Source organism: Geotrypetes seraphini, chromosome 6 (genome assembly GCF_902459505.1).
Source record: "Geotrypetes seraphini chromosome 6, aGeoSer1.1, whole genome shotgun sequence".
NCBI classification, from domain to species: domain Eukaryota; kingdom Metazoa; phylum Chordata; class Amphibia; order Gymnophiona; family Dermophiidae; genus Geotrypetes; species Geotrypetes seraphini.
In genome coordinates, this window is record NC_047089.1 from 250,793,102 (window position 1) to 250,818,104 (window position 25,003).

The 25,003-nt window shown below is 44.5% G+C and overlaps 1 protein-coding gene across 4 annotated transcripts in view; it reads right to left on the reverse strand.

The window, feature by feature from the left end:
- Positions 1-15,991: 15,991 nt before the first annotated feature.
- The window catches only part of NDP (norrin cystine knot growth factor NDP), a 59,621-nt gene continuing 50,609 nt past the window's right edge, over positions 15,992-25,003 (reverse strand). For all 4 annotated transcript variants that reach the window (XM_033947738.1, XM_033947737.1, XM_033947739.1 and 1 more), the window contains one exon: positions 15,992-17,354. In XM_033947738.1, the coding sequence (XP_033803629.1) occupies positions 17,127-17,354 (228 nt within the window). In that variant the 3' untranslated portion in view covers positions 15,992-17,126. The remainder of the gene's footprint in view (positions 17,355-25,003) is intronic.

Sequence of the window (25,003 nt, forward strand, 5' to 3'; positions counted from 1 at the left end):
CGGGATGGATATGGCGACAAAGGCAGAGGGGCTGGAATCGCTATGGGTAAAATTGCCGAGAAACAAGGGTGCAGACATAAAACTGGGGCTGTACTATCGCCCACCTGGTACGCCAGAAGGAGTCGGACACGACTTGGAAGCTGAACTGAGACAGGAATGCAGGACTGGAAGTGTAACAGTGATGGGGGACTTCAACTACCCGGGGATAAACTGGAATACGGGTCGCTCCAACTGCACTAGGGAAACAGGATTTGTAGAAGCTGTGAGGGACTGCTTCATGGAGCAACTAGTCAAAGAACCGACGCGAGGGGGTGCTACTCTTGACCTCATCCTAAATGGATTAGGGGGGCCTGCAAGAGGGGTAGAAGTGGGAGGACCACTAGGCAACAGTGATCACAACGCGATCAGATTCACATTAGAAAGGGGGACACCCATAGTAAGGAGGACCGCAACAACTGCGCTCAACTTCAAGAAAGGGAACTATGTTGCTATTAGGGAAATGGTGGGGAGGAAGTTCAGAAACATCTCTAGGATGGAGACTGTGGGAAGCGCCTGGACCCTATTCAGGGACACCCTGCAGGAAGCACAAAGAATGTACGTCCCCAGTTTCAGGAAAGGCTGCAAGAACAAGCGGTCAAAGGACCCGGTTTGGATGTCAACTGAAGTAAAGAGGGCAATAAATGACAAAAAACGTATCCTTCCGGAGATGGAAAAAGGACCCAACGGAGGAAAATCACCAGGCGCACAGGAAATGCCAAAAGGAATGCCACCAAGAGGTTAGAAAAGCAAAAGGGGAATACGAAGAGGGGCTGGCCAGGGAGGCAAAAAACTTCAAGGCATTCTTCAGTTACGTAAAGGGGAAGCGACCAGCGAGAGAGGAGGTGGGGCCGTTGGACGATGGGGATAGGAAGGGAGTGATTAAGGAGGATAAAGAGGTAGCTGAGAGGTTGAACACGTTCTTCTTGTCGGTTTTCACGAGAGAAGATATATCTAATATACCGGACTCAGAGAAGCTCATGAGTTGGGAACAGGCTAAAAAATTGGAGCACATAGAGGTAAGTAAGGAGGATGTCCTCAAACAGATAGACAGGTTAAAATGCGGCAAATCACCGGGTCCGGACGGGATCCACCCAAGGGTTCTGAAGGAACTAAGACAAGAAATAGCGGGCACAATCCAGCATGTTTGCAACCTATCCTTGAAAACTGGAGAGGTACCAGAGGACTGGAAATTGGCGAATGTCACACCTATCTTCAAGAAGGGATCGAGGGGTGACCTCGGGAACTACAGGCTGGTGAGCCTGACTTCAATTATAGGGAAGATGGTGGAAGCTATGATCAAGGACGGCATTTGCGAACACATCGAGAGGAATGGCCTACTGAGAACTAGCCAGCACGGATTCTGTAAGGGAAGGTCGTGCCTAACGAACCTTCTGTACTTCTTTGAGGGAATAAGCAGTCGGGTGGACAATGGGGAACCCATAGACATCATTTACCTCGATTTTCAAAAGGCTTTCGACAAGGTGCCACATGAAAGGCTGCTTAGGAAGCTGTGGAACCACGGGGTGGGAGGGGATGTGCACAGATGGATCAAGCACTGGTTGTCGGGTAGACTGCAGAGGGTCGGAGTAAAGGGCCAATATTCTGACTGGCGGGGAGTCACGAGCGGTGTGCCACAGGGATCGGTGCTGGGGCCGTTACTCTTCAACATATTTATCAATGACCTGGAAAAGGAGGCAAAGTGCGAGGTTATAAAATTTGCAGACGATACCAAACTGTGCGGCAGAGTTAGGTCCAGGGAAGAGTGTGAGGACCTGCAAAGGGACCTGGACAAGCTGGAAGACTGGGCAAACAAATGGCAAATGCGCTTTAACGTGGAAAAATGCAAGGTCATGCATATAGGGAAAAAGAACCCATTGTTCAACTACAAATTGGGGGGGGGGCATTGTTGGGAGACAGCAGACTTGAGAGAGACTTGGGTGTGCTGGTGGATGCATCACTGAAGCCATCTGCACAGTGCGCAGCAGCCTCAAAAAAAGCCAACAGGATGCTGGGCATCATAAAGAAGGGCATAACAACCATGACGCGGGAAGTCATCATGCCATTGTATCGAGCGATGGTGCGTCCACATCTGGAATACTGCGTTCAGTATTGGTCGCCGCACCTCAAGAAAGACATGGCGGTACTTGAGAGAGTCCAAAGGAGAGCAACGAAAATGGTAAAAGGGCTGGAACACTGCCCATACGCCGAGAGGTTTGATAGGCTGGGGCTCTTCTCTCTAGAAAAAAGGAGGCTCAGGGGAGATATGATAGAGACCTTCAAGATCATGAGGGGCATAGAGAGGGTGGATAGGGACAGATTCTTCAGACTGAAGGGGACAACAAGTACGAGGGGGCATTCGTAGAAACTGAAGGGAGATAGGTTCAAAACAAATGCAAGGAAGTTTTTTTTCACCCAAAGGGTCGTGGACACTTGGAATGCGCTACCGGAGGAAGTGATCAGGCAGAGTACGGTACAGGGATTCAAACAGGGATTGGACGGATTCCTGAGGGATAAAGGGATCATGGGATACTGAGGGAGGAGCTGGGATGTAACACAAGAATAGAAAGCTAACCAGGTAATAAGTATAGAAAGCCAACCAGGTAATAATATAGAAAGCTAACCAGGTCGTGCATGGGCAAGACCGGAGGGTGAGGACTTTGATGGGAAGATAGGACTTTAATGAGAAACCAAGGTGGCAAGGGGCCCCTTCTGGTGATTCAGACAGGTCGTGACCTGTTTGGGCCGCCGCGGGAGCGGACTGCTGGGCAGGATGGACCTATGGTCTGACCCAGCGGAGGCACTGCTTATGTTCTTATGTTCTATAGCTTTTGGTGGAACTCTTTGGGGTCCTTTTATCAAGACGCGGTAGGGGTTTAACGCGTGGAATACCGCACGTTAAACCGCCTTGCCGCGCTAGTCCCTAATGCCTCCATTGACGAGGCGTTAGGTTTTTTGCTTGCCGCGGGGATTAGCGCGTGATTAAATGTCCGACATGCTAACCCCGCTAGCGCGGCTTAATCAAAATGGAATCAAAATGGAAAGGATAATTGCCATGCAGCAGGGAAATCGTAAGAAATTTCAGGTTATTTTGGGAGCCATTAACAAGATACTGTAAAGATTGAAATTACTGCATAGAATACATATTCATTTTTTTCCCTTTGGTTCATACACGTCCAGGGTGGGAATATTTTATGATTTCTCTTGCTTATGATTAATTGTTGGGTATAAGTGAGGGGGAATATTTGATGAGAGTTATAATTTGATGATATATTAAGTGATGTTAAAGTATAAAATGATTGCATTTTATGTCACACTTATTGTGAGTTTTAAAAATGAATAAAGATTTATTTAAAAACAAAAACAAAAACCACCCAACCTCTCCATGCTACCGGTTGAATATTTACCCCTCAGTGTTCTGTGCATATACCTGACTTTGATTTTTTTAATATTGTTGCATGAATAAGGGTTTATCTCTTTTCTTTTATTCATCCCATGACTGTCTGAGTGTTCCCCCTTTTTCTTTCTGCTCGTCTTTCTCTCTGAATCCCTCTCTTTCCGCCTCTGTCTCTATTGTGCACGTTGACAGTGCGATTAGGCGTAGGATCCATCCATCCCCTGCTGTTCCCTCATTTAGCTCATAGAAGGGCTTGGGACGTCGACAGATGTGTTATTTATAGGCTAATGAGGATTTGGTGGGTGCTCACCGTCTGCCTCCTCTCCCTGTCCTTCCGTCCCCATCCGACTGTAACGAACAACAACAGCTGACAAAGTCAGATAAAGAGTTTGCCATCCAAAGAACAAGAGGAGGTTGATGCATGGACGTGGCTAACATACCTGTCAACACAGGAGCATCAGTAAGATACAGACATCCCGGTGCATGGATGTCACTAGCGCACCTCCCAAATGAGTGGAGAACAGGAAACCAGAAGGGACAAATGATATTCACACTAGAGAATGACACGGTGACAAAATTCATCACCGTTCCCGTCCCCGCGGATAACCGCGGAAAATAATCCCATGTCATTTTCTAGTGTCTATTTCAACCTCAGTCCTTCTACACCAGCATTCTTCAATGCAAAGCTTGCGGGTCAGCGGTTGTGGCCATTCATACTCTGATTCTTATGTGAGCCAAGGATAATGAAGCCATTGTGACATCACTGATGTGATTGGCTCTTAGGCACTGGTGGAATGAGGCATTATGACATCACAATCTCTGCTCTGGAATGTTGCTGCTCAATCTCAGCATTCTTCAAAGCAAAGCTTGCGGGTCAGTGGTTGTGCCCAATTATACTCTGATTCTTCCCTCTCTCCTTAAAGAATGATATGAAGATGGTTTCCCGCGGTTATCCGCGGGGACGGGAACGGTGATGAATTTTGTCACCGTGTCATTCTCTAATTCACACCAGCGCGCCACTATTTTAACAAGATCGGTTCCTTTCAAGAGTCCACTGGGTTGGTGGAACTCTCTATGCCATATCTATAAAATGGAAAGATTTATTGCATTACAAAAGGGATATTTCAAGAAATTTCAGGATGTGTGGAAACCATTAACAAAATATTGTACGGAGTAGTTGAGTTTGTTTCCCTTAAATGTATTAGTTTAATTGGGTAGGGTGGGGATATTTTATTAATACATATTTATATTATAATGGAATATATGGTAGGGAGGGGTGGGAAGGGGGAGGGATAAGAATTTATGTAATGTGCAAATGATAGCATGTAAGTGATATATTTGTTGTTAATATGATTGAATATATGTAACACTTAATGTAATTTTGAAAATGAATAAAGAATTTAAAAAAAAAAGAGTCCACTGGGTTCCAAATTGATTTCTAGAAATTCACAATAAATGGACAGTAGAACAATAAATGATCTAAAGTCCCTGCTTCGAGATGACAGTGCCAACATTTATTAGACTTAGAGCTGTCCAATTTTTGTAACCAAAGAGGGGTCCATAATGCTCTGTGTAACAGAAAAAACCAAGTTTATCTCATAGATGCCGAGACTGTACATCTCATCCTCCAAGTCCAAATTCGTGGCCATTGAGACACAGTAATTTGGTGTTAATCTCAATTCTCCAAATGTCTCTCAGGCCAGTGTTTAGTTTCTTTTTAATAAATCCAGTCAGCAATTTATACCACTGGGCGGCCTGGTGACCCAAGAAGTCCGCCTGAAAGCATAAGAACTCCATACTAAAATGATTACTAAGGTTTTTCCATCCAGGGAACCTCGCCTGAATGGCCTGCTTTAGTTGCAACCATCTAAAAAATTCTGATTTATTAAGACCATATTTATGTTGCAACTGTGAAAATTCAAGCATTAATTAATTGTTCAAATTAATTGTTTATTAGATAACCCAGTGGCATTATCATATGATACTATGCTATTTGGTATGGCAATGAGAGCAAAAAGTCAGATTTCTACAAATAATAATAAATTATTACTTATAATGACTGGGATTGGCATTCAACAAATTACGTATAATTGGAAAAAGTGGAGTAGATTAAATTATAATTTCTGTTGGAATGCCTTATGTCATGTTTATAAAATGGAAAGATTTATTGCAATATAGCACGGTTTTTTCTGGAAATTTCAGGATGTGTGGGAGCCATTTACAAAGTATTGTACCGATTAGATGACATTTTATTTTTTTCCCCCTTAAATTTACAAGTTTGATTGTGAGGGGGGGAGGGGAGGGTAAATTTATTGTTACATATTGTATAAGGTATTGATTACATGATAAGAAAGGGTGGGAAGGGTAGGAGATAAGAGCATATTATTTGTACCATTGATGATTATTATGTGTTAGATTTATTGTTAATTCGTTTGGATATATTGTTACACTTATTGTAAATTTGAAAATGAATAAAGAATTAAAAAAAAAAAAAAAAAAGAGTCCACTGGGTTTGAATGCGGACAGGCTGGGTGAGAGGGCGTAGGCCAGGGGTAGGCAATTCCGGACCTCGAGAGCTGGAGCCAAGTCAGATTTTCAGGATATCCACAATAAATATGCATGAGATAGATTGGTATCTCAAGGAGGCAGTGCATGCAAATCCATCTCATACATATTCATGGTAGAGATCCTGAAAACCTGACCTGGCTCCGGCCATCAAGGACTGGAATCGCCTACCCCTGGCGTAGACCAGTGGTCTCCAACTCAAACCCTTTGCAGGGTCACATTTTGGGATCTGTCGGTACTTGAAGGGCCTCAGAAAAAATAGTTAATGTCTTATTAAAGAAATGACAATTTTGCATGAGGTAAAACTCTTTAGAGTTGATAAATCTTTCCTTTTGGCTAAGTCTTAATAATAATATTGCAATTTATAGCTAAAGAGACATATGATCAAGAAACGGTTTTATTTTACTTTTGTGATTATGATAAACATACCGAGGGCCTGAAAATAGTACCTGGCGGGCTGCGAGTTTGAGACCACTGCTATAGGCTAAGGCTCTTTACACCTGCATTGTGATGTCATAGAACCTTATGGTTATAGAAACATAGTAGCATGATGGCAGATAAAGGTCAAATGGCCCATCCACTATCTTCTCCTCACCCTATTGGCTAAGGCTCTTAACATTTGCATCTCCTCTTCCTATTGGCTAAGGCTCTTTACACCTGCATTGTGATGTCATAGAACCTTATGGTTATAGAAACATAGTAGCATGATGGCAGATAAAGGTCAAATGGCCCATCCACTATCTTCTCCTCACCCTATTGGCTAAGGCTCTTAACATTTGCATCTCCTCTTCCTATTGGCTAAGGCTCTTTACACCTGCATTGTGATGTCATAGAACCTTATGGTTGTAGAAACATTCTAATATGATGGCAGATTAAGGCCAAATGGTCCATCCAGTCTTACCATCCGCAGCATCCACTATTTCCTCCTTTCCCTATTGGCTAAGGCTTTTAACCTTTGCATCTCCTCTTCCTATAGGCTAGTGGTCTCCAACTCCAACCCTTTACAGGGCCACATTTTGGATTTGTAGGTACTTGGAGGCCTCAAAAAAAATTGTTAATATCTTATTAAAGAAATGACGATTTTGCATGAGGTAGAACTCTTTATAGTTTATAAATCTTTCCTTTTGCCCAAGTCTTAATAATAATATTGTCATTTATAGCTAAAGAGACATATGATCAAGAAATGGTTTTATTTTACTTTGGTGATTATGATAAACATACCGAGGGCCTCAAAATAGGACCTGGCAGGCCGCGAGTTTGAGACCACTGGCGTAGAATTTCTGCAGAGCTGTGGACGGCCCAGTGGATAGAACGTGATCCCCAGGACGTAGGAGTAAAATCGTATTTCTAGTCAAAAGATGTATGACACGTTTGGAGGGTTTGTCTGCATACTTTTGATCCAACGGCTTAAATTCCTGCACTTTCTAGAAGGCAACATAGTGACCCAGAGGACTGCAATACTGGCCACAGTAGACCAGGTTTCCTTAAATACAGAGCAGGCTGATTTTAAAGATTGCAAATTATCCATGCGCTAAACGCTAAGCTGCCCATAGAATATAATGGATGCCTTAGCATTTAGCACGCCTTACTGAAAGGACCCCCCTTAGCGCTGAATAGTGTTGCATCACCTCTCACCGACACGTTTCATTCCTTCATCAGGGTCGGTGATGGAACCGGAGCGACGTAGCAAGCTCATTCACTTAGAACAGAGGTGCCCAAAAGGTCGATCGTGATCGACCAGTAGATCGCGAAGGCAACGCGAGTCGATCACGGAGCCCTTCCCGGGCTCCGCGATCGACTCGCATTGCCTTCACGTTCTACCGGGCCGATCAGCCTTCCTCTCTCCGACGTCAAATCTGACGTCAGAGAGGAAGTTCCGGGCCAGCCAATCGCTGCCTGGCTGGCCCGGAACTTCCTCTTTGACGTCAGAATTGACGTTGGGGAGAGGAATGCTGGTCAGCCCGACGCTTCTGCGTCGGGAAGCAAGGAGAGCTTGGGGCAGCGGTGGCTTGAGGACCTGTTCCCCGATGGAAGCGGCAGTGGCTTGGGGGAGGGCAGGGAGAAAGAAAGAAAGGGGGCAGGCAAGGAGACAGAAAGAAAGAAAGGGGGCAGGGAGACAGAAAGACAGTCAGAAAGAAAGGGGGCAGGGGGGAGAAGAAGAAAAAGTTGGGGGAGGGAATGAGGTCTGGAGGAGCGGAAGCATACAGGAGGCTGAAAGAAGGGAAGAAATATTGGATGCATAGTCAGAAGAAGAAAGTGCAACTAGAGACTCATCAAGTTTATTTAAATTTTGTTATCCCGCCTTTTCAAAGTTTCAAAGCGGCTAATATTCATAAAACATTTGAGTGTGGTAAAGACAATTAAGACAGACTAATAAAAAGACTTCAAATATTAAAATGACATCATTAAAAAAACCCCAAAAAGAACAAAAACAGCAATGACAACAACAACTAAGCATTAAAATAGACAATTTTATTTCAGAAGGCGTGTATGATTGGGCATAAATGTATGATGCAATTTTGGTTAAAGAAAGAATCTCCAAGTTTTTGGCAGTCTCATCGTTTACTTTTGTTTGAGATTGGGGAGGTTAGGCGTTCGTCTAGAAAAACTCATCTTTTTATGGAAATTTGTGATCCTTAAATTCAAAATCTTTCATCCAGAGCAAGAAGTTTAATTCTCAATGATTTACGTTGAAATTAAGGTTGTTTAAATTACACCAGTTCTTTATTGGTCTAAATTTTTTGTCAACTTTCATCCGGAGAGAGGGAGTTGATTTTGGGTTAGGAGGGTGGAATTGGGAAATGAATAGGGGGGGGGGGGGATTATGGTTTATTATATCAAATATTTGAATGAATTGTAAAATTTTGTATAATATTTGGATTAGAATTTTAACATTTATTAATTATTTATTATTTGTAATTATTATCTTTCTGTATAATTTATCTGTGTATTTTTATTTTATTCCTTTAATAAAAGGATTGAATGTAAATTGTATGAGGTGGGGTAGGATTAAGGGGGGGATATAGAAAGGAACGGATTAGGTCATTTGGAAATATGTTTTGGAGGAATGATTGAAATATGTCTGGAACTATTTTATTGTGAATCTAATCGTATTGAGTATCTTTCTGTATTATATTATTGTATAATTGTTTGATTCCTTCAATAAAATGCTATAAATTAAAACAGACGATTGTACTGCCACAAAAAGGAGAGGGAAGAGCTACAATATTTTTGAAAGGAAAGGAAAACCACAAGGTAGGCTGGACCCGTCCGATTTCTCTTGATCATATAAGCTGGTTAGAAGAGAACATCCTTAAAAGGACGGTTGCGCTGCAAAAGCATCTTCGAAGAGCCTCGTTTTGAAGCTGGATTTAAATTTGTCTAATGAATTAATTTCTCGAATATAAGCTGGCGCTGAGTTCCGCACCATCTAAGGCAAGGCAGATGATAGGTTGTATCAATAGAAGCTTCGTCATCAGGAAGCCTGAAGTCATAATGCCGTTGAACAGAACCATGGTGAGACCTCATCTGGAGTACTGTGTACAATTCTGGAGGCCACATTACCGTAAAGATGTGCGCAGAGTCGAATCGGTTCAGCGGACGGCCACCAGGATGATCTCGGGCCTCAAGGGTCTCTCGTACGAAGAGAGACTGAACAAATTGCAGCTCTACACTCTAGAGGAACGTAGGGAGAGGGGAGACATGATTGAGACATTTAAATACATCACAGGACGTATCGAGGTGGAAGATGATATCTTCCTTCTCAAAGGACCCTCGGCCACAAGAGGGCGCCCGCTCAAACTCAGGGGCGGGAAATTTCATGGCGACATCAGGAAGTATTTCTTCACAGAAAGAGTGGTTGACCGATGGAATAAGCTTCCAGTGCAGGTGATCGAGGCCGGCAGCATGCTGGACTTTAAGCATAAATGGGATGCCTATGTGGGATCCCTACGAGGGTTGAACTAAAGAATTGGTCACTAGGTATAGACTTAAGAGGATGGGTCAGTAGTGTGGGCAGACTTGATGGGCTATAGCCCTTTTCTGCCGTCATCTTTCTATGTTTCTAAACACTATTTTTACTTCATCTCCTTTCGATTGCTGGTTCAGTCTAAGCACCTTAGACTACTGTAATATCATTTACTTGGGATCCTTTAAGAAAACCATCAAACGTCTGAGAATCATACAGAATACTGCCGTCCGCCTCATTTATGGTCTCAAAAAATCGGACCATGTAAGCCCGTTCTACAGAAAACATCACTGGCTGCCGATGGAGGCAAGGGTCATCTTCAGGTTTGCCTGCCTTTGCTTCAAAACCATAACAGGTTCATCCCCGATCTACCTGTCGCACCATTTTGTATTTCCAGGCACCTCCCTTTCCCCTTCCTGAAGGGCTCTATCTACAAGAGATTCCTTGATATAACACTGTCATTCCAAGCTGGCAAACGGAACAAATGTCCATCCACCCTCATTCCTAACACACCCTCCTACCAAACCTTCAGGAAATCAATCAAAACCTACCTCTTTGACAAATTCCTCTGACTCCTCCCTGCCCTGATATTCTCTGATATACTTATTGCATGTCCGACTACTCTACCAATGTAATTGACAATATTTGCAGTCTGTGTACAGTCTCTTCCTCTGTAAACCGCTCTGAACTGCTTCTGGTATTGCGGTATACAAAAATAAAGTTATTATTATTCCATAATGTGGGTGCGGTGACAGAGAAAATGCAACAAAGGTAGGAAAAATAATTGTATTTTCAACTTAGGGCTTCTTTTACTAAGCTGCGCTAGCGGTTTCACCACGCGCTAGATGCTAACGCCAGCATCGAGCTGGCGTTAGTTCTGGGATTAGTGCACGGGGCAATGCTAAAAACGCAAGCGCACCTTAGGAAAAGGAGCCCTTAGTGATCGAAATGTGGCCGTTTTGAGAATTTAGATCTGCTGTCTATATTTTGCGCTTTGGTCCCCTTTTACTAAACCACAACAGCGATTTTTAGCGCAGGGAGCCTTTGAGCGTTGAGAGCAGCGCGGGGCATTCAGCGTAGCTCCCTGCGCTGAAAACCGCTATCACGGTTTAGTAAAAGGGGAAGGGGTATATTTATCTATTTTTGTATAATTGTTACAGAGGTGACATTGCACATTGATTTTACAGTTGAACTTTTTAAGGAATATCAATAATAATGATAATAATTTTATTCTTATACTAGTCTTATAGCCCGTTACATTAACGGGTGCTAGAATATATGTGTGTGTGTCTGTCTTTATTTTTTTTCTCTCTCTCCTTAGCCGCTTTCTGTATTTCTGTCTGTCTTTTTTTTTTTTTTTCCTTGGCTGTCCACCACCATGCCTTGCCTGCTCCCCCTGTTCATTCTCCCTTCCTTTTACCTCCCCTGTGTCCACCAGCACCCCTTCACTGCTCCCCTTATCCAGTAGCAGCCCTTCTCCCTTTGTTTTACCTCCCCCCCTGGCCAGCAGCACCTCTTTTCTGCACCCCCTGATGGCAATTTATAACTGCCAGGGCCCCGAGAGAAGAATTAGAATTTCTGTGGCATAGTAGGGTCTATGGTGCAGATTAATAAAAGGAGTGAATCCTACAGATCCACAAGTTCCTTTAGACTTCCCTTAGCTTTCCCGATGTCCTATTTGCCAGCTCCGGATGAAAAGGTTGTTTGAAATCGGACCCTTCCCTTCATCCTGGGGTGGAGTTTGTTTCAGCAGCAGATCGTTGGCTTGGACAGCCCTCCTCCTGGCAGCCGCCACTCCGTGCATCCTGGAGTTCTGATGACACAGTAAGCGCGCATGCGCACTCTTGCCGGCCACATCCCGACAGATCAGATCTCAGGGAACACGTGGCGAGATTGCGCATGCGCGCTTAGCGTTTTATTATTATAGATACCGCCAAAGCCATGAAAGTTCGAGGTGGTTTGCAACAAGAAGTGCTGGACAATCAGCGAAGAGGTCACAATTCAAAGTCATCGACACAATCTTACATAAGAACATAAGCAGTGCCTCTGCTGGGTCAGACCAGAGGTCCATCACGCCCAGCAGTCTACTCACGCGGCGGCCCATCAGGTCCAGGACCTGTATAGTAATTCTCTATCTATACCTTTCTATCCCCTTTTCCTTCAGGAAACCATTTAATCCCTTCTTGAACCCCGATATCGTACTCTGTCCTATCACACCCTCTGGAAGCTCATTCCAAGTGTCCACCACCCTTTGGGTGAAGAAGAACTTCCTAGCACTGGTTCTGAATCTGTCCCCTCTTAATTTTTCCGAATGTCTTCTCGTTCTTGTAGTTTTCGAGTGTTTGAAGAATCTGTCCCTCTCCACTTTCTCTATGCCCTTCATGATCTTGTAAGTCTCTATCATGTCCCCTCTAAGTCTCCTCTTCTCCAGGAATAGAGCCCCAGTTTCTCCAAACTTTCAGCGTATGAAAGGTTTTCCATACCTTTTATCAATCGTGTCGCTCTCTTCTGAACCCTCTCAAGTATCGCCATATCCTTCTTAAGGTAAGGCGACCAATATTGGACGCAGTACTCCAGATGCGGGCGCACCATCGCCCGATACAACGGCAGGATAACTTCTTTCGGTCTAGTTGTAATAATGGAAGAAGTGGAAAGCTATATAGATCTTAAGGTTACATGTTCAATTTGCAGAGGTATAAAAATTTCTTAGTTTACAAAACGATTGAACAAACTCGTTTTTACCAATTTTTTAAACTTGAGGTAGGTTGAGGAGTGCGTGATGATGTTAGTCAGCCAATCGTTCCATTTGCCTGCCTGGAAGGCGAGAGTTCTGTCCAGGAATCTTTTGTAGTGGCAGGACTTTATTTTACTTAATTATAACAGGAGCATGCTACAGGGCTTCAAAGAAGGTTTGGATAGGCACCTGGAAGACAAAGGGATTGAGGGGTACAGATAGGAGTAGAGGTAGGTTATAGGGATAGGATTAGAGGATTAGAGGCAGTTACAAAATTAGTCAGGGACACTGTTCAGGCAATTAGGCCTGATGGGCCACCGTGAGAGCAGGATGGACCTCTGGTCTGCCTCAGCGGAGGCAACTTCTTATGTTCTTATAGTATAATCTTAGTTTTCTTAAATTTTGTATTCTTATTCACTGTTTGTATACTTTTAGTACTGTATGTGAAACTAAACTAAACCTTAAGTTTATATACCGCAACCTCTCCACGGAAGTGGAGCTCGGCACGGTTTACAAGAACTTAAAATATAAGAAGAGAAAGGAAAAGGTTTACATGAGCTTATATATAGAATGGAAGAGTAAAGGGGAAAATAGAATGACATGTTGGAGAAGAGCCAAGTTTTCAGTTGCTTGTGGAAGAGTTGGATTGAGCCCAGATTCCGGAGCGGGATAGTAAGGTCGTTCCAGAGACCTGTGATTTTGAAGAGAAGAGATTTTCCCAGTTTGCCTGCATAGAGAATACCGCTTAGAGAGGGGAAGGATAGTTTATATCTTTGGGCGGGTCTGGTGGAGTCAGGACATGAGGAGTTAAAGGATAGTGGGATTATGGGGAGGAAGGGTGCCGTGAATGATCTTAAAAGCCAGGCAGGAGCATTTGAACCGCCTAGAACTATGTGGTAGGGCAGTATATAAAAATAAAATTATTATTATTTAAAGTCATCTGCCTTGACCTCTTTGAAAACCCCCGGAATATAAATGATAATTAACATTTTCTCTGCGTCCGGTGTGCTTTGTGTTTTTCTTTTTTAATTTTATTGTTGGTAGATCGTTTTGACTTGGTCATTTTAAAAGTAGCTCGCAAGCCCAAAAAGCGTGGGCGCCCCCTGGCTTAGAACCTCGGTGATGCTTTGGAGGGGTAAACGAAAGAGCTTGTTACGTCGCTCCAGTTCCGTCGCCGACCCTGATGAAGGGATGAAGGAATGAAACGTGTCGGTGAAGGGTTACGCAACACTATTCAAAGCTAAGGGGGTCCTTTTATTAAGGCGCGCTAACTGATTTAGTGCATGGTAAAGATTAGTGCGCTTTAAATGCTACGGCATCCATTATAGTCTATGGGCATCTTAGCATTCAGCGCGCTAATCTTTAGCGCACGCTAGATCAGTTAGCGCTCTTTAATAAGTGTATACCACTTGATATTCTGCATAAGAACATAAGATTCACCGCTTGTGGGTTAGACCAGTGGTCCATCGTGCCCAGCAGTCCGCTCCCGCGGTGGCCCTTAGGTCAAAGACCAGTGTCCTATTTGAGTCTAGCCTTACTTGCGTGTGTTCTGTTCAAGTAGGAACTTATCCAACCTTGTCTTGAGTCCCTAGAGGGTGTTTCCCCCTATAACAGCCTCTGGAAGAGCGTTCCAGATTTCTACCACTCTCTGGGTGAAGAAGAACTTCCTTACGTTTGTACGGAATCTTTTCCCTTCTAACTTTAGAGAGGGCACTCTCGTTCTCTCTACCTTGGAGAAGGTGAACAACCTGTCCTTATCTACTAAGTGTATTCCCTTCATTATCAAATGGAATTTTTCCTGGATTTATTTAGGTCAATTTAACTGATACTAGCCTTACCTGCGTACATACTGGCTCAGCAGGAACTTGTCTAACTTTGTCTTGAATCCCTGGAGGGTGTTTTCCCCTATAACAGCCTCCAGAAGAGCATTCCAGTTCTCCACCACTCGTTGGGTGAAGAACTTCCTTACGTTTGTACGGAATCTATTCCCTTTTAACTTTAGAGAGTGCCCTCTCGTTCTCTCTACCTTGGAGAAGGTGAACAACCTGTCCTTATCTACTAAGTGTATTCCCTTCATTATCAAATGGAATTTTTCCTGGATTTATTTAGGTCAATTTAACTGAGACTAGCCTTACCTGCGTACATACTGGCTCAGCAGGAACTTGTCTAACTTTGTCTTGAATCCCTGGAGGGTGTTTTCCCCTATAACAGCCTCCAGAAGAGCATTCCAGTTCTCCACCACTCGTTGGGTGAAGAACTTCCTTACGTTTGTACGGAATCTATTCCCTTTTAACTTTAGCGAGTGCCCTCTCGTCCTCCCTACCTTGGAGAAGGTGAACAACCTGTCCTTATCTACTAAGTGTATTCCCTTCATTATCAGATGGAAATTTTCCTGGATTTATTTAGGTCAATTTAACTGATACTAGCCTTACCTGCGTACATACTGGCTCAGCAGGAACTTGTCTAACTTTGTTTTGAATCCCTGGAAGGTGTTTTCCCCTTTAACAGCCTCCGGAAGAGCGTTCCAGATTTCTACCACTCTCTGGGTGAAGAAGAACTTCCTTACGTTTGTACGGAATCTTTTCCCTTCTAACTTTAGCGAGTGCCCTCTCGGTCTCTCCACCTTGGAGAGGATGAACAATCTCTCTTTCTCAGACTTCAAAGATTACAACAAAAGTATAAGTTTTGAAATCAACAAAGCGGAAAAAGAATTAAAGCATGTTATATATACACCTAGAGTTATGGATCAATGACATGATCGAAACATTCAAGGTACTGAAGGGGATAGACTTAGTAGATAAGGGCAGGTTGTTCACCCTCTCCAAGGTAGGGAGAGCAAGAGGGCACTCTAAAGCTGAAAGGGGATAGATTCCGTACAAACGTAAGGAAGTTCTTCTTCACCCAGAGAGTGGTGGAAAACTGGAACGCTCTCCCGGAGTCTGTCGTAGGGGAAAACACCCTCCAGGGACTCAAGACAAAGTAGATAAAGCCAGGTTGTTCACCCTCTCCAAGGTAGAGAGAATGAGAGGGCACTCTCTAAAGTTGAAAGGGGATAGATTCCGTACAAACGTAAGGAAGTTCTTCTTCACCCAGAGAGTGGTGGAAAACTGGAACGTTCTCCTGGAGTCTGTCGTAGGGGAAAACACCCTCCAGGGATTCAAGACTAAGTTAGACAAGTTCCTGCTGAACAAGGACGTACGCTGGTAGGGCTAGTCTCAGTTAGGGCGCTGGCCTTTGACCGGAGGGCCGCTGCGTGAGTGGACTGCTGGGCAGGATTGACCACTGGTCTGACCCGGCAGCGGCAATTCTTATGTTCTTATGAGTGCTGCCGCCACAATGAGTTACACAACTCGGGTGGCGTTTTGACGATCCTTATAACGTGCGTAATATCAAATTAACTGCAACAATGCAATAGTTTAATAGCCATAGATTGTAATTTCAGCGCTATTGTGATAGCATTTTATCAAGAGACATAGACACGTTTGTTAGCTAGCATAAGTCACCTGTTAAAACACTGCCCTCTCAATCCTCAGCAAAGGGGCCATAGACTAGAGCTCGCTTGAGGACCCCTCCTTTAGGCGTTGTACAAAGGCTGAGACATTCCCCCCACCCCAAACCAGGGATTGTGAACATGTTCTGGTCAGCCAGACTCCTGTCTGGCAGCAGATAAGCCAGTTACGTATCATACTGGCCTCTTAATATCTATCTGAAAAGCAGTGTTATGGAGTGGGTGGAGAAATCAAAGATTAGGCGGGAAATTCCAAAAGGTTTAAGACCTTTATTGGGTAGGCCGCAGCCTGGAGGGTGCACTCAGCTCAGCTGCTTCCTATCGTATAGGAAAGTGCTTCTGCGATTCAGATATATGATTTCCTCCATGTCCAGCCCTCTGTGGCAAAAACCATTTCCTCTTGCTCCTGTTTCTTGGGTCTTGACAGCAGTCGGCCCAGTAAAATGTGACTAATTAGCTGTGCGAGCAGTGAATCAATGCTTTATAACTGTTAGCAGGTAATCCATGGAACTGAATGATAGGCAAGAGCCACCACGTGGATTCGGTGGTCTTTTCTTCTCCGGCTGAGTCAATATTCCAGCATTACTCAGCTCTCCTCCAGCCACTAAGGGGTTGGAGCAGCGCAAATGCACAAGTCTTTGAAATTAGGGTCCAAAACGAAGGGAAACAATATACAGCAAAATCTTAAAAGAAAGGACAAAACGGACTTCTAAATAAATGCTTCCTGAAGTCCAAACAGGGTTATTCGCAGCTGTCCAAATACAAATTCATTTAAGTATTCAAAGCTACAGCATCCTGACAAACAGGGCAAGGACTCCCTTTGGGCTGAGGGCGGGGCCTCCTTTGTCACCGCCGGCCTGGTCTTTTGTTCCCACTGCTCACCAGTAGGACCAGAGCTCACGTTGCTCAGCGCTTGTCCTTAGGAGTTACATTCTTCACAGTGGCAGGAGAGGATGTAACGGTAGGTGGCTGTGAGCCGCCGCCCTCCAGAACAGCGCAGGCGCAAAGCCTTGAGCTTGGAGGTCTGCGGACGGCAGCAATGGCAGGTGGAGTGGAAGGGCTGTTTCAGGAGTGCACTGAAGGACACCAGGGGGTCCGAGCGAGAGGTCTGGCTGCAGCGACCCTCACAGCGAGCCAGCAAAACCATCTGCAGAGAGACAGAAAAGAGCGTCAGAGAGCGGCAAGAAACGCAGAGCTCCAGAAGGACGATCTGGACACACGGTCCAGGCGTTCCTGGTTCTGGAATGGATGGATAGTGCGGGCTAAAAAGATTTTTTTTTTTTTTTTTTTTAAATGAAAAAAAAGTGTATTCTGGGATCTAAAATGTCATCTGAACACCTGAAATAGGCACCCAAATCGCAGATGCCTAATTAAAATCTGTGCGTAACTAAATTGGTTTTTAATTGGTTAAATGGCATCGTAATTGGGACAGGCATGTGTGATCTCTTAGGGAGAAGAGAAAATAATGGATGGTGGGGCAGGGCAGACTGGGTGGGCCACTAGGCCTCTATCTGCCAGCATGTTTCTATTAAAAACCAATTTAAAAACCATTTTTATCATTAAGGTTGCGCGCCTGGCGGCACTAAAACTGAGACACCCTCCGATGCTTACCTGGAAAGTAGGCGTGGTTAGGGGGCAGAGAATAGGTGTGGTAAATTTAGGCATTCAAGCTAGGCACCAGTAAATTAGGCCAGGTAAAACTAGGGTCACTAGACTAGAGAATGACACAGTGACAAAATTCGTCACCGTTCTCGTCCCCACGGATAACCGTGGGAAATAATCCCATGTCATTTTCTAGTGTCTATTTCAACCTCAGTCCTTCTACCCCAGCATTCTTCAACGCAAACCTTGAGGGTCAGTGGCTGAGCCCATTCATACTCTGATTCTTATGTGAGCCAAGGATAATGAAGCCATTGTGACATCACTGATGTGATTGGGGTGAAATTAGGCATTATGACATCACAATATCTGCTCTGGTTACCAGAGACTGTCATTCTGTCTGTTTCAACCTCAGTCCTTCTACACCAGCATTCTTCAAAGCAAAGCTTGCGGGTCAGTGGTTGTGGCCATTCATACTCTGATTCTTATGTGAGCCAAGGATAATGAAGCCATTGTGACATCACTGATGTGATTGGGGTGGAATTAGGCATTATGACATCACAATATCTGCTCTGGTTACCAGAGACTGTCATTCTGTAGTGTCTGTTTCAACCTCAGTCCTTCTACACCAGCATTCTTCAAAGCAAAGCTTGCGGGTCAGTGGTTATGGCCATTCATACTCTGATTCTTATGTGAGCCAAGGATAATGAAGCCATTGTGACATCACTGATGTGATTGGTTCTTAGGCACTGGTGGAATGAGGCATTATGACATCACAATATCTGCTCTGGAATGTTGCTGCTCAATCTCAGCATTCTTCAAAGCAAAGCTTGCGGGTCAGTGGTTGTGGCCATTCATACTCTGATTCTTATGTGAGCCAAGGATAATGAAGCCATTGTGACATCACTGATGTGATTGGCTCTTAGGCACTGGTGGAATGAGGCATTATGACATCACAATATCTGCTCTGGATACCAGAGACTGTCATTCTGTAGTGTCTGTTTCAACCTCAGTCCTTCTACACCAGCATTCTTCAGAGCAAAGCTTGAGGGTCAGTGGTTGTGGCCATTCATACTCTGATTCTTATGTGAGCCAAGGATAATGAAGCCATTGTGACATCACTGATGTGATTGGCTCTTAGGCACTGGTGGAATGAGGCATTATGACATCATAATATCTGCTCTGGATACCAGAGACTGTCATTCTCAACCTCAGTCCTTCTACCCAGCATTCCTCAAAGCAAAGCTTGCGGGTCAGTGGTTGTGGCCATTCATACTCTGATTCTTCCCTCTCTCCTAAAAGAATGACATGAAGATGGTTTCCTGCGGTTATCCGCAGGGACGGGAACGGTGATGAATTTTGTCACCATCATTCTCTACACTAGACATCTGGATTTCCCCGGACATGTCTGGGGGATCTGGACGGCTTTACAAAACCACCGGCACTTTGTCTGGGTTTTGAAAAGCTTCCCGACAAAATCGCGTCAGGAAGGTGGCGTCCGCACATGTGCGGACGCAACGCAGTGACATCGCATGCATGCGTGCACGTGACATCATTGCGTTGCGTCTATGCAAGTGTGGATGCCGTCAGGGGGCGGGGCTGGAGGCGGAACTGGGCAGTCCTGGGGGCATGGCCATGGGGCCGGATTTTCCTTTGGGAAAATCTGGTAACCTCCAGGGAAAACCTGGCCTAATATATCAGCCCCTACCTCAATGACGCCTAGCAACACCTGGGCACCACTAGGCATGATTCTATAACGGATGCCCTGCGGTTGATTGACAACTGTGAGGACCGGCACCTACAAGTTAGGCGCCATTTATAGAATTAGGCCAGACATGGGTAACTCCGATCTTCGAGGGCCGGAATCCAATCGGGTTTTCAGGATTTCCCTAATGAATATGCATTGAAAGTAGTGCACGCAAACCGATCTCATGCATATTCATTGGGGAAATCCTGAAAACCCGATTGGATTCCGGTCCTCGAGGACTGGAGTTGCCCATGTCCAAATTAGGCCCTTTGGGAGGTGAAGTAGCAAGGGTGGGAGGCGTCCAGGGCGGTGGCATCCCCCCCCCCCACTGCATCCTCCTCTCCACCCCGCCTCAACACCCCTTCCGTGCTCTCACGCTACACTCACCCCCATTTCTTACCACCCCTGTACCTCTAAATCTTCTCCAGCGCGAGCAGCTTTGCTGCCTGCTGCTCGCAATGGCTTTCCCTCTGATGTCACTTCCTGGCTTCACGACCCGGAAGTGGTTTCAAAGGGAGCCAGGCCTGCGCGAGCAACAGGCTAAAGTAGTTGCCAGCTATTCCCCCCCTTCCCGCCCCTCTCTTACTACGCCACAATCTTTGGGTGATCACATGGCGTGGTAGATGTCCATTCCCAGGACCATGGTTAAATATACTGCAGTCAATATTCAGTGTTATATGAGCAAGGGCTGAATATTGCATTTAATTGCATAAGCTACAGTTGGATATTCAATGCCAGTGCACAGACATAGCCCAGCATTAAATATCCAGGAATCCAGCTGGTGATGGTCAGCGTTTTTAAGTCCACCACTAGCTGGGTTCCTGGATATTTAATGCTGGGCTATGTCTGGGCATTGGCATTGAATATCCAACTAGAGGTATGCCATAAAGCTTATGCAGAATTCAATTCAAATGTGCTTGCATCTCTTTCAAAATTTTATACGGCATTTTTATTCCCCTCGTTCCCTTATTTTGGAATGCTTACAGATTTTTCTTTGCAAGAGGCATCCGACCATTCAAACCCTCCCTTCCTTCTAGAAAAGGAATTAAAGAAGTTAAGATCTTCAGTCAGTCTCTGGCTTTTAAACTTTCTCAACTATGGAATTAACTCCCCTTAATTCTGAGGAGTCCCAGTTCTTCTAAAAACTTTTCTATTTGCCAAACATTTTGAAAACTAATCTCTTTGAAACTTTTGCTATTACCTTTCTTAGTTTTTATTTAATTGTTGTAAACCGAGTTGAGCTTCTTTAGGTTCCTTAGGTTGATGACCCGGTATATAAAGTTAAGCTTTAGTTTAGTTAAGCTTTGGTTTAGTTTAATAGCCAACTAAAACTTATGTAGTTAAGTGCAAAATCCAGCCCTTGTTCATATAAGGTGAACCACTTAAAGGTAGGACTGCAATTTAATCAATTATTTTATGCGGTCAAGGGCTGGACATCGGCAGGCAACTGCAAAGGTGCCAACACCCCCCCCCCCCCCCCCCCACGGAACGCCCACAGGTTTAGGCTTAGGCACTAAAGATCAGATTCTCAAAACAGCACCGGAACTGGCCGGCGCCTGAAAAAAAAAAGTACAGCACCATTTTTAGAATTGGGATCTGTGTCGAAGATAGGCTCCTCTCTTCAACGTAGAATCATCACTAAATATGATTCTACCCCACCCATAACCATGTCTCTTTTGACATTCGGCGCCACTAAGCGTCTGCGTAGATGCCAGTCAGGTGCCATTTCTTGTAGGTGTCTCGCGGCGCCTACTGTTTTTTTCTTAATTAGTTTTGAGTGGTTTTGATGCGGTATATAAGCTTAAGGTTTAGTTTATTATTATATATACTAATACATTGTTTTTGTTACAGTTTTAAGGGCGAAACATGGCCTTGTGGGGCTTTTAATTATTTGGTTATTAGTGTAAATTTATACTAATTTCCCCCAAATGCTCCGGGCCGCAGTGGAAACCTCTATCGCGGTTTCGTAAAAGGGGGCCTTTATGCTCTGTTGTTGTCTAATTACCCCAAAGACTTCCTGCTAGGCCTAGTAAAGCCTGAAAATTATTTGCATCTATCCCGCCCCCTTGTTCCCCTCTTACTATGCCACTGATTATGCAGCTTCCATGGCATGATGCTGGTTGGTGGCTGATCCCTCCGTGGGGGAAGAAACACTTCCCTGTCTTAACCAGAAGATGTCACCCCTGCAGCAAGACAAGTCGAAGAAATTCACCCGTTGTTCCACAGAAAACAGGAGAGACCAAAGCAAAGGACGAGAACTGTAGAGTTGATAATCTTGATGCAAATGTTTAGTGAAAATGATACAGGCCAATGGATAAGAACATAAGAATAGCCTTACTGGGTCAGACCAATGGTCCATCAAGCCCAGAAGCCCTATCTCATGGTGGCCAATCCAGGTCCCTAGTACCTTGCCAAAACCCAAAGAGTAGCAACATTCCATTCAGAATCCTAAAGAATAGCAAGATTCCGGAATCCCAGAGAGTAACAAGATTCTAGACCCCCAAAGAGTAGCAACATTCCATGCGGAATCCCCTGAGTAGCAACATTCCATGCTACCGATCCAGGGCAAGCAGCGGCTTCCCCCATGTCTTTCTCAATAACAGACTATGGACTTTTCCTCCAGGAACTTGTCCAAACCTTTCTTAAAACCAGCTACGCTATCCGCTCTTACCACATCCTCTGGCAAAGTGTTCCAGGGCTTAACTATTCTCTGAGTGAAAACAAATTTCCTCCAATTGGTTTTAAAAGTGTTTCCCTGTAACTTCGTCGAGTGTCCCCTAGTCTTTGTCATTTTTGATGGAGTGAAAAATCGATCCACTTGTACCCGTTCTACTCCACTCAGGATTTTGTAGGCTTCAATTCTATCTCCCCTCAGCTGTCTCTTTTCCAAGCTGAAGAGCCCTAACCGTTTTAGTCTTTCCTCATATGAGAGGAGTTCCATCCCCTTTACCATCTTGGTCGCTCTTCTTTGAACCTTTTCTAGCGCCGCTCTATCTTTCTTGAGATAAGGAGACCAGAATTGAACGCTATACTCCAGGTGACGTCGCACCAAGGAGCGATACAGGGACATTATAACATTCTTACTCTTGTTAACCAACCCTTTTTTAAATAATTCCTAGCATCTTGTTTGCTTTTTTCGCCGCCACAAGTAAAAATAAATGCTGAACAATCAGAAAATCCAGCTAATAATATACAGTAAAGGTATTGTGGCAAGGGCCTTCTTCTGGAGTCCAATCTGATACTGTCACAGGCAGAAAACATAAGAACATAAGAATTGCTGCTGCTGGGTCAGACCCGTGGTCCATCGTGCCCAGAAGTCCACTCACGCGGCGGTCCTTTGGTCCTTTGGTATATGTTCTGGTTCAGCAGGAACTGCATTCCCTGGAGAAGAGGAGACTTAGAGGGGATATGATAGAGACTTACAAGATCATGAAGGGCATAGAGATAGTAGAGAGGGAGAGAAAGGGAGACAGAGAAAAATATAAAGAGAGAGACAAAGAGAGATAGAAAGAGAGAAAGGGAGAGAGACAGAAATAGAGAGAGATAGATAGAGAAAGATTGGAGAAACTGGGTCTCTTTTCCCTGAAGAAGAGGAGACTTAGAGGGGATATGATAGAGACTTACAAGATCATGAAGGGCATAGAGAGAGTAAAGAGGGACAGAAAGAGAGAAAGGGAGACAGAGAGAAATATATAGAGAGAAAGAAAGAGAGATAGAAAGAAAGAAAGAGTGAAAGGGAGAGAGACAGAAATAGAGAGAGAGAGATAGAGAAAGATTGGAGAAACTGGGTCTCTTTTCCCTAGAGAAGAGGAGACTTAGAGGGGATATGATAGAGACTTACAAGATCATGAAGGGCATAGAGAGAGTAGAGAGGGACAGATTCTTCAAACTTTCGAATAATAAAAGAACAAGAGGGCACTTGGAAAAGTTGAAAGGGGACAGATTCAAAACAAATGCCAGGAAGTTCTTCTTTGCCCAACGTGTGGTGGACACCTGGAATGCGCTTCCAGAGGACGTAATAGGGCAGAGTATGGTTCTGGGGTTTAAGAAAGGATTGGACATTTTCCTGCTGGAAAAGGGGATAGAGGGGTAGAGATAGAGGATTACTGCATAGGTCCTGGACCTGTTGGACCACCGCGTGAGCGGACTGCTGGGCACGATGGACCTCAGGTCTGACCCAGCGGAGGCATTGCTTATGTTCTTATGAATGCTACTGACACAAGGTAATACTTGTAAAGTAAGAGGTTGAAAAAGATGAGTGAGAAGGGGGCACCCCAAGCAAGATGGCGCCCAGGCGGACTGCCCCCTCACCCCTACCCCCTCCCTTACTCTGCCACTGATTATACACAATGCAGTTTCCACGGCATGAAGCTCGTTGGTGGTTGATCTCTCCGTGGGGGAAGAAACACTTCCCTGTCTTCACCAGTAGGTGTCTCCCCTGCTGCAAGAAACAGAAACATCAACTCTAAAGAAAGGACTTCCACCTTCCGCCAAATCAACCCGGGCTATTCACGTTTTTGGGTTTATTTTTACAAACCTGCCCCAAAAATCTAATGGACTATTACGAGCCACGCAAGATAACTTCAGCCCAGCCTTCGATTCTTAAACATCTGCTCCACGTTTCTCTCCAAAGTTTAATTTTGTTTGATTTCTAAAGGTCTTCGTCTCCTTTCTCAAACAGAAATAAATAGTTAATATGGAAATGCAAAAAAGGGGAAAAAACCCCCAAAAAGTAGACTAATTTCCCACACTGTCGACAGGATTTTCAGGAGCTAAAACCCCCTTCATCAGGACAGGATAGAATGAGCAAAGTATTTTTCCTTATAATGTACAGAAAAACCTTATCATTTTACATTAGGGGCTTTTATTCTGCCTTAACTTTGCAGTTCATAGAAACATAGAAGATGACGGCAGAAAGGGGCCATGGCCCATCAAGTCTGCCCACTCTAATGACCCACCCCCCATGACATTACCCCCTTAGAGTTCCCACATGTATATCCCATTTCCTTTTAAAGTCTGGCACGCTGCTGGCCTCAATCACCTGAAGTGGAAGTTCATTCCAACGATCAACCACCCTTTCAGTGAAGAAATACTTCCTGGTGTCGCCATGAAATTTCCCACCCCTGATTCCAGGCGGATTACAAAAAAGGTTAGCAGGCCATTTCCGGACAATTTACGAGTTCAGGGATAATTAGGGAGCGGCATTAATCTATCTTGACAAATGTTACCCTTAGAAGCTTCTTTTGCTATTCAAACTTCCAGCAAAGCAGGTGTTCTCCAAGAACAGCAGGTAAATAGAAACATGACGGCAGCTAAAGGCCAAATGGCCCATCCACTATCACCTACTCTCCCTAAGAGATTTTACGTGCCTGTCCCACGCTTTCTTGAATTCAGACACCGTCTCTGTCTCCATGTCTCTTCCGGGAGACTATTCCATGCATCTACCATGC